The sequence below is a fragment of the Eurypyga helias genome, unplaced genomic scaffold (genome assembly GCF_000690775.1).
Source record: "Eurypyga helias isolate BGI_N326 unplaced genomic scaffold, ASM69077v1 Scaffold28749, whole genome shotgun sequence".
Classification (NCBI taxonomy): Eukaryota; Metazoa; Chordata; class Aves; order Eurypygiformes; family Eurypygidae; genus Eurypyga; species Eurypyga helias.
This window is the reverse complement of record NW_010274370.1, coordinates 1-10,321: the sequence shown is the minus strand read 5'-3', so window position 1 is coordinate 10,321 and position 10,321 is coordinate 1. Positions and strand designations below refer to the sequence as shown.

At 52.2% G+C, this 10,321-nt stretch overlaps 1 protein-coding gene across 1 annotated transcript; it reads right to left on the bottom strand.

The window, feature by feature from the left end:
* Positions 1-260: 260 nt before the first annotated feature.
* LOC104515714 (collagen alpha-1(XXVII) chain-like) lies at positions 261-9,729 on the bottom strand (the record flags this gene model as incomplete). The annotated part of the gene is made up of 13 exons (XM_010159799.1): positions 261-691; positions 1,246-1,464; positions 2,229-2,338; positions 2,492-2,660; positions 3,060-3,125; positions 3,369-3,395; positions 3,728-3,763; positions 4,150-4,167; positions 5,189-5,224; positions 5,969-6,022; positions 6,439-6,501; positions 7,036-7,089; positions 9,622-9,729. Coding segments are annotated over 13 exons (1,107 nt in total), but the record flags the coding sequence as incomplete, so codon positions are not given.
* Positions 9,730-10,321: the final 592 nt, after the last annotated feature.

Sequence of the window (10,321 nt, the reverse complement as noted above, 5' to 3'; positions counted from 1 at the left end):
AAATAATATAATATATATATTTTGTTTCTTCTAATATTGCACATCAAAATGCTTCCGGTGCACAGAGCAGCCAGGTTCAACTTGCAGCTCGGCCTGGGAGACCCGATGCAGCACGCGGCCATCCCGAAGGCGACAAGCTCTGAGAGGGAAGCTCTATCTTTTCCTTACTTTTCAATGGAAAGAACATTTGGTAACTCAGGAACCAGGTAAGACAAAACGGGGGAGGAACACAAAAACCCAAACCAAACCCCGCTCAATATTTTCTTTGGTCGTGGAAAAAGCTTTGTGTGTGGAACCGCTTGTGACATCTCGTCCCCCGATCCCTTTCCACTGTTCACGTCCCAACTGACACCCGCTCCCCCTGCGTCCTCGTTATCCCTCCGTTACCCATCCGCTGAGTTCAGTAGATCACGGGTTCTTGGAGACCTGGAGCCAAAGGCTAGAGCAAGAGTTGACCCAAAGACAGGGCCCGGCTGTCCTTGCTGCGGAGAGACACGGGCCAAACCTGGGGTCAAAGCCTCGGAGCCCGGTGCGACGGCTTTGCTCAAAGGAAGCAGACGGGGCCAACCTCGAGGTGATATCGCTTTCCTGGCTCCGATGGGGGAAGGTTGTAGATGTTGACAATTGGCAGCTGCTGAGGGTCCTGCGTCCGAAATGAAAAGAGAGTCCGATGCCAGCGTCCGTCCTTGATCTGTGCAGGGAGGGGGGACAGGCGGAAAAAGCTGTTTAATGGGGGGATGAATCCCGCTGGGAAGGAGCGCGTTTCACCGGTGTGTAAGCTTGAAAAGCCCTGTGTGAGACAAGGGGCTGCCCCTTTGGGCTGAGCGGGTCAGGGGTGAGGCTCAGAAAGCATTTTGGGGAACCTTTTATCCAGGTTGACGGCAACCGAGCTCGGAATGCCACCAGCAAACAGAGTCCCGCTGCAGCAAACCCGGAACGCAGGCAGGTGGCTAGCCACTCCGTGTGACTTGGAGTCGCCACCTTCGGGGTGGCAGTTCCCCCTTCTGCCCCCTAACCTGCGTTTGGATTGACTTTTTTTTGCTTTCTGTTTGAAGGCGACCTGCTGACCGCGAGCCGCCGTAGCACCCTGGGCTGGAAAACGAGTGGTGACCGGGTAAACAACACCCTTCTCCCCCTTCTTCTGGAGAATAAGGAGCAGGGGTATCGCTCGAGCCTTGCCGCGTGCCCTGAGTGGCTTCAGCCTGGCATTTCGCTCCACCTCTCCCCTCTTCTGCAGCAACGTACCTTGCAATCATCAGCGGCCACCTCTGGCCTGAGCTGCCCGTCTGCCTCAAACATCTGCCCGTTCCAGGCCTTGAAGCGCACGGCTTTTTCCGAAGGTTTCTCGGATGAGCCTTCCCGCCAGACGGAGGTGTTCAGGCAGTGGATGGTGATGTGCTGCACCACCTCTGAGCTCAGGAGGCGGAGGAAGTTCATCTGGACTCTACCGATGTCAAAATCCAGCTGTGAAGGGGACAGAGACGTTAGTGCAAAGCGTCCCGCGGCGGGAGCCAGCGGCAGGGTTGGCCCAAGTGTGGGGACCACGGCAAAGGTGGTCCCTGTGCTCTGCTAAAGTCGCACACCGATGCCCAGAACTGGGGCTGGCGTGAGTCTGGGCAGAAGGACCAGAGGCCAAGTCATTCTGGAAAGTTTTCACGGGGACACAGCAGGTCCTGAATTTTTCAGAACAAACTGGCAGGTCCTTGAGTGGGAGGAAAGTAACATAAACTTTGCAATCAATACACACTTCTGCAAAGACGCAAAACAGCAGGTTCTAGTTCATCTGCAGACGAACCCAGATATTGTTATTGCACTTCCTCAGGAAAACTCCTAACATTCTCTTCGCTGGAAAGCTGTATACTCAAGCTGACCTCACTTTTTCAGGTGTCAGAAAACAAAACGCAAGAGTGACCTGACCATAACTTCAACAAAGCGTTTGGGAGCAGCATGTTTGCCAAATTACTGGCCTCTGTTAAGATTATGGGTTAATTAAACATTGCTGGAAGCCTACTGCTTTGTCTTGACAGGAGTCAGTACCCACCAGGTACATTTTTTAACGGCATGAGGGAAGTTCTGAGTGTTACAGCTGCACCGACTCTGCCTGGAGGAGAAGCCAGCGTGCTGTGTCACAGTGGTCACCGTCCAGTGTCCTGGCACAACACCCCCCTGGGCAAATATTTCGTAACAGTAGTATGGGAAATGCCGTGCTGGGGTCGATCTGTGTGTACCTTGGAGACGGTGATGGGGCTGAGACACGTCTGCCCACCATTGGTGAAGTTACAGATGACCTGTATGGTGTCCGAGGAACAGCCAAGATTTGGGTCAATCCAGTAGGTACCTGAACAAAAGAGGATTCAGGGATTAACAAGAACACTTAAACTTCTCTGTGAATGGGAAAAGGAAAAGTTTTTTCTGCATGAGTGGTCCCAGGGAAGGAGACCCGTTTGGGCCCTAGGGAGGACGCAGCCTTCACACGCTCAGGGCTTCCTACCATCGTTCATCTTCTGTTCACAGTTCATGAGGTCGCGGCAGATGCGGGCGGGGTTTTCCTTGGTTCCCAGGGGTCTTTTGATGCTCTGAATGAGGTTGCTGAGGTAGTGTAGAGTCTTAAAGATCTCCCCTCCATGGTCCAGCATGAGAAGGTCTGGATGTTGGTAACCCTGGAGAGACAAGGATGGAGTCAGGTGCCTCGGAGGCACTAGGAGTGACCACATGGGATCCAGGTTTATCTGTGGGAAAACTCAGTGGGCCGAGGACAGGCTGTGCTGTCTGGGATCCAGTGAGCTACAGCCCTTGCACTCCCCTGAACGGGACATCCCTGAAGCACTGGCAAAGTCAGGATGGCAAAGTCTGAATCTTCACAAGCGAGGAACACAACAGAACCCCATCCTTTAACTGGATCTTTGCACACATGAGCCCCAGTTGTTCCACGAGAGCAGTGACAAATCAGAGCTTTGTCACTCTTAAATAAACTTCAAGCACACAGAAAGAACAAGCAACGGCGTGACCGTTGTCTCCACCTCCAGCAAAGACCAGTACGTTCAAAAGTACTCTCATACCTCTGTCTTGAGCGCGGTGTTCGAGTCGATTAGTGCCTGGAAAGCTGCCCCGAAGCCGTCTTGTTGCTAGTGTGGGGTGAAAAAGATGGTAACTGAGATTGTTGGAAGCTGAAGGTGCCCTGATGCAAGCAAATGCTTCTTGGCTTAGGGCTGCGATACAAGCGTTGCTTTTGCTACCACAGCGTCTCTTGCTGGACCTGAGTGTGTGTCTCCAGGGTCCCAGCAGGTCTTTCGGGATGTCCCATCAGCACCTTGGCTCTGCAGGACTTATTACCACCACTAACAAACGTACAGAAAACAGCAACTTACAAATGAGGCTGGAATTCCTGGCGGTCCCTAGAAATCAAAGCAGAAAAGGGGCATCAGCCAGAAAGATGGGCAGTCGCTCTCGCAAAGATCTGCAGTCACATCCTTTTGAAATCTGTTTTCCTTGGGGTCCCTCAGTGCAGACGAGTAAGAGAGGCAACAATGCTGTCTCTATACGATGCTTGGAGAGGGTTTGGACTAAAGCACAAGAAACACTAGTCCATTCACACAGGCATCTTTGCATGCGAGGAATGGGGCTAAGCTATAATTTCCAGTGAGTGAACAGTCCCCCTGGAGAGTATCATGGCAATAATTTTAGCTTGTTTCAATAATGCCTTTGAACTCTTTCCATGTATACGTACCGGAGGGCCAGGGTGTCCTCGTGGGCCTGGAGGACCCTAAAGACAGAGTGGCATCAGTTAGTGCAACGTCTCCAGTTTGCATTTCCGTTTCTCACGGTTGTTGCCAGCATGAGCCTGTTCCCTGCTGAAATCCTCCAGATTTTGGACATTTTACAGCATCTTCCCTCTCCAACCCTTTTGGAGACAGGAGGTGGCCCCATTTCCTCCATCTCCCAACTTTGGGTGCATCTGACTGCACCTAGTCTGTTCCTACTGCATCCCTTGTTCCCAGCCCTTAGTTCCTTAACTATCGTTAATGCCATACTCCCAGGTACTTATCGCATTCCCTGTATCCACAATTACCCACCCTGCAGCTTCACATTAGCTAAGAGCAACTGGTTTATTTAAATAAAATACATGAGTGAGAAAAAGTGAGTGCTCACCCTTGGACCTTGCACTCCCTGCAGAAAAAAAAAAAAAAAAAAGAAAAAAGAAAAAGGCAGAATCTGTCAGAAGATGCTCATTAGTAACCCAAAATCTCCCTGTACAGCCACGGGCTGTTCCCAAGGTGCCTGCACGAGGGCTGGGTGCTGCACTGGAAGGACATTGAACATGGGCCCAACGGTGTCTGCCAACAGCAGGGTTACTGCAGCAGAGGCTGCTGATGGCCCTGACAGCGGCAAACGCTCACCCTGGGGCTCGGGTCCCTGCCAGCACTCCTCTGCTGTGCCCACGAAGGTGGAAAAGGGTGAGCAAGAAGGAACCAGCAGCACCCTGCCTTGTTAGAAACGTGCGCTGGGGGGTTTGGGGACCGTTGGCTTATGGGACGTCTCTTTTGAAGGTGGCAAGTAACAGCCTTCTGCACTTGCCACCAGCTGTGTTTGCTGGGTGCCTGCATGCCTGCTCCCCGCAGGCAGCGAGGTCCTGGGGGCAGGGGATGGTGACAGAGCCCCCGTGTGCAGGAACCACCGCTGTCGCTAAAGGAAACAGCCTGGAGAGCGGGGGGAACCGCCATCTGGGTAACAAGGAGGATGAACAACACGCATCCAGTTCACCTGACACATCCCCTGCAACGGTGAGAACACCAAGGAGCGCTGAGAAGGTCTAAAAGTCCACCAGAGCCCCGGTAAGAAGGGGAGGAGGGGTCCCTGGCACTGCTCCCCCCGCTGTGGGGGCTGCACCCAGGCAACGCTGCCACTTAGAGAGGTGCCGTGCCCCTGGGAGCACAGCCCGGGGCTGTCTGAGCTGCCGCTCGCTGCGGTTCGCTCGCAGAGACACCACGGTCACCTCTGAAGTGTTAGCTTTTGCTGTGCAACGGGGTTAAGCGAGTGGAAATTTTAAGAGCAGAGCAGATGTATGCATGCACGTGGGGATGTGTGCGCACGTGGGACCTCGTGGGACCCTGATGCCACCACAGAGCCCAGGTGGGTGCGGCGTGGCCCCCCGGGAACCCTCCTAACCAGGGCGCGGAGCGACACTTACCCCTTCTCCGCGGCTGCCTTTGTCCCCCTTGGGTCCCTGTGAAAGCACAGGAGGTGGCTGTCAGTGGCTGTGGGCAAGCTGCGCTGCCTCCACGGGTCGCCACCCAGATGCTCCTTGCAAGGACCCAAGCGCCACCTCTAAACAAATCAGCTCAGGTGGTTGCGTTGGCCCACCCATCCCGAGGCAAAAAAACAGCCGTTACTGGATGTTTTGGCCATGTCTGAGTTCATCTTACTGGTTTTCATCTCCGAGTAGCTTCACGATCACGTTTTTATGAAGCGCTGACCCGAACTTCAGTGTCTTCTGTCCAGCGCCGTTGGCGTTTTGGGGCAGGCAAGGATTTTCAACACTTCCCAGAATCAAGCTGTTCCCAGTTTACATTTATCAGTTTGTTCTGTTTTGTTTTGGTTTTTTCCTTGTGGTTGGGTGGTTTTTTTTTTTTTCCTCTCTCCCCCTCAGGGCCAAGTTCCTTGGAAAACCTGGCAGCTTGCTTTTGAAAAACTGCAATCACATTTTTGTCTTCTAGCCTGAGCCAATCTATTGAAAAACCTGCACTTAGGCAGAGTTGCTCCTCAGTTTTATGCTAATAAAACCTGCAACTATACCTGCAGCCAGAGACTAAACCTGCACTTCCCTCAAGAGCAGCTCATCTTAAAAACCATTTCATTTCCCTCATTACACCTGGGCTTGGGATTGACTTACGCTGGCCTCAAGCATCTCGGATCTCAAACACTACGCTCTACTAAAAAATACAGGCAGAAAAGAAAAGCAGTTACTTACTGGGCTTCCCGTGGGACCCTGAATGCCAAGCGGACCAATAATTCCTTCTTTTCCCTAGAAAAGAGAAGGTATGCGTGAACCGCCGAGGTGAGCTTTTACCTCGGCAGACTCCGAATCTCTTTGCCGCGTGTCAGCAACACGACGGCGGCTGAAACAACAACCGGTTCCCAATGCAAGCTCTCACAGTACGGTTGTCACAACCCACGGAAAACCTCAGAAATCCCAGGAATAGAAAGGTTCCAGAGCAGCTGGAGCAGTCTGTGCAGTGGTCGCAGCGGCATGGCCGTGCCCAGGGCAGGAGAGACCCCAGCGCACGTGGTTGCCCGCGGATGTGTTGGTGGCTCTGCGGTGGTGCCGTGGTCTGACTGACAGCCGCTCTGCCCCTTAGGGCACCCCGTAGCCTCCCAGAAACAGAGGATGGAGGCAGGAAAAAAATCCTCTCAAATCAAACAAACCGAAAAACCACTCACCATGAGACCGGGCGGCCCACGAGGTCCCTGAATGCCTTTGAAACCAAGGTCTCCTGGGGGGCCCTGCAAGCAAAAATGCCAGGTCCCCTTAATAAACATACTCGTGTTTCTGTCTGCTGACAGCTCTGCTGGGAGGACAGAGGTACTGCCTTGGTACGGGAAGGTCTAATTTTTTAGAACTTCTTTTCTCACTCCTGTTTTGCAAACCCTTTACTTTCTACAGAAAACAAACAGCCCCCTCCCCCCTTCACCAGGAAGATTATAGGCTGACAAAATGAGGGTGAATTTCAAATCACGGCGTTAGGAATGCCTCAGGTACAGACAGGTGGCTGACGCTGGAAATACAAGAGTCTGAAACAGCTCCGGGGTCTACAGGCCAGCCCTTTTCCCTCTGCTGTCCACCCATTTTAACAGGGATAAGCTCCAACAAAGCATACGTATACGCCACTCATTTAACGAATGAAGATGTGTAATCTAAAGAAAGTTGGAATCACAATTCAATTAGCAGAGCTGCTAATGAAGTCTTTGCAACAAGTATGGCATGGCCTGTCCCCAGAGGCCAGAAAGCCACTGGTCACAAGACAGCCTCGTTCTTACCTTCGGCCCAAACATGCCAGCAATCCCTGGAAATCCTGCCTCGCCAAAGTCTCCCTGCAAATAACAGCCAAGACAAACACGAGAACAAAGAGCAACAGTAAGTTCCTGGTCACCCGAGGAGTTCAGCAGCTTCAGGGGAAGAGAAATCCATTAGCATTCTTCAGCCCAAGCAGGGCTGATGAGAAGGAAGCGTGAAAGAAATCTGAGGGAGGAATTACACAAACTACAGGCTAGAAGCACCTCCAGCAGATCTCACAGACTTGTAGATCACTCCGATCTCACAGACTTAGCCTTTCTGCCCCCAAAATCAGAGCCATAACTACACTGTTCCGCTTGCCTAGCTTGGACCACAGTCAGCAGCAGCAGGATGGAGAGTGTCTCCTCAGACACTGATCTTAGAAGTTCATGCTGCAAAAAACCAGCTCCAAAGCCCTTTAAAATAAGCTCTTCTTTTATTTTTAATACCAACTGGACTGACCTACGAAAGGGTAATTTCATAGAATGGTTTGGGTTGGAAGGGACCCCAAAGATCATCTAGTTCCAGCCCCCAATTTCGAACTATGCTAATTCAAGCTGTCAAAAACTGCATGTTCCTACAACATAACCTCCCACTCAGACCCAGGAAACCCGTGCACACCCCCTAATTCTATGCCTGGTAAAAACTGCAGGGATTTTTGCTCAATTTCTTAAAGGTAATAATAAAATATTTGGAAGGCCATCAAGCTTGGATTAGCACATAGCGTGCACTCCGAGCATAAAAACCCCACACTGGGTAGCATGTCCTTATGCAAACACCCTCGTTTCACCGCGTTTGAGATGTACGTCCTTTGGTATTTCTGGGCTTCTCGAATGTCATAATGTGAAATGATCCAATGTTAAAAAACAAAAAGGGTCAGAAACATCCACCAGATGATTCATCTACAGCCTTAGGAACATCAGAGATGGAAAAGGCTTGCTTGGACTCTCGGCAGGACTCTGTGACCCACGCTGGATTGTACTTTATGGGACGTTTTACAATGTCTTGTTCAGCCCAGTTGTAAATGACTCAAGCGATGGGGTTTCCACCACCTCTGTTACAAGGCTATTCCAGAGTCAGCCTGGAGACCTCACTGTCAGGGAGTTTTTCCTGCCACGACAGTGAGAGACTGCTTGGCAAGAAAGGGCTTTGTTGGACTTGGCGGAGCCTAAGAAACTTTCCAAGGATGCAAATTGATTTAACTGCCCCTTTATGGATCTTGGAAAGGAAAACTGCTACTAACGAAGGACTAAAGTCTTTCCCGTGTTAGGAGAACCAACCAAGCCCTCCTTCTAGAGGAATTTCGGGCAAAAAAGTAGTGACAGAACAAGGGGTAACAGGTTTAAACTGAAACCAGGGAGATTGAGATGGGACATCTAGAAGAAATTCTTCCTGGAGAGGGTGGGGAGCACTGTGGCAGGTTGCCCAGAGAAGCTGTGGATGCCCCATCCCTGGAAGTGTCCAAGGCCAGGCTGGATGAGGCTTGGAGCAACCTGGTCTAGTGGAAGGTGTCCCTGCCCATGGCAGGGGGTGGGACTGGATGGGATTTAAGGTCCCTTCCAACCCAAACCAGTCTGTGAGTCTCTGAAAAGTAAATGGGAAGTCAGAAGCGTTTCAGTGCCACCGAGTCGTCTCAGCTAAGGGGACACGGTTGGTAGTTTTGCAGAAGGGTAGGCGATGGCAGTACTGGGAAATGAACCCGCTGCCTGTGGACACAAGAGGCCAAATGATATTGTTGGCTACTACCTTTCAGCTTGAATACTGCCACCACAGGGCTTTATAAACCCAAGTATATTACACAGGAGGTAGTTGTGGTTCATCTTGTTTTGTATTAGTCCTAAGCTCTCTTTTCCTCACGTTTTACATCCATGGGCCAACTAGACCCTCTGATGGTGCTCCCGACCTAAACAGCTTATGCGTTCTCAGTACAGCCTCAGGCTGACAAAGTGTGATGCACCAGTGCTAAACTGGGCAATCCCACCAGCACAATAAATAAAGGAGCAAGGATTAGGAGTCTGCCTCGGAGACAGGTGAGGGAATTTAACTTCTGCTTTGCCCAAGGGCTCTCGGTGTCCCTCCCGCAGCGTGTGCTCTGAACTCACAGCTCCACCGCCCTCAAAACCACACTGATGATGCTGCCAACTGTGCCTCCTGCGTGTCCCAGCGGAGCTACAGACCCTCCTCTGCACCTTTCGGATGGCTGGGCGTGCTAGCTCACCTCCTGTGCTCCACGCCTCCCCCAGGCTCCGCGCTCGGAACAGCTCTCACTGAGGATGCTGCTGAGGGGTGTTTGGGGTGGCTCTGCAGCCTGGCTGCCCTGGAACCACACGCAGGGTGATGTGGACATTGGCCTGGGGAGCGCAGGCGTGGATTACGCATCCCTGCACAGCGAGCAGCGACGAGCAGGGAAGCAGGCATGCTGGAGAGCTGTTATGGGCACAAGCTGGTTAGGGGTTCCCCTGTAAAAGACCCTCCCAGGGTTCACCCCACCATCCCAGCCTGCGGATCTGCACCCTCTCCTGCAGGAGACAGCTGGCAGTAGGGTCTGATCAGCTCCTTTCATCACTAACCGGCTGTCCTTTGGGTCCCGGATCGCCAGGGCTCCCTGGAAGGCCTGTTCCTCCTGATGATCCTCGCTTCCCTGTTTGGCCAGTCTGTCCAGGCAATCCTCTTTCACCCTAAAAATAACGGAATTCAAGTAATTCCAAAGGACAGGAGCTAAATATAACAACACTCGGCCGAAATAGCCATAGATGGAAAGCTGGAAAAGAGTGGCTCATCGGGATAAGGAATGTGGTTTCATCAGGAGATGCCTCAGGTCTGCTAAGGGATTGCTGCAGGATGCAGTGTGGGACCAGCGATGGGCATGGCAGCATCCCCTCCCGAGCTTCCCGCAGAGCGGGAGCTCCAGCAGAGCTGAAGCATCGGGGCTAAGGACAGCAAGGGGGCAAGACGTCTTCTGTTTGCCCTTCTGTGTGTTGTCTGCCCTGCCCTGCAGTTTCTCATCATCTCGTCTTCCCAGCAGGCTAGCAATTGATGATTAATCCATGTAAAATGTTGAAGACATGCCAAGACTTCAGCTGGAGAACTCCAATCCAGGGGCTGCAAAGCCAACATTTTCCCCAGCACCCTCTCTACAACCTAAGGACAAGAGAGGGGCTTCCGAGACCCAGCACCACACTTTGCTCCCCACCTTGTCGAGACCCAGGAGCTGCACAAACTCCAGCTACTCGATCCGGGGCAGCCTGGGAGGGAGAAGCAAAGGCAGCA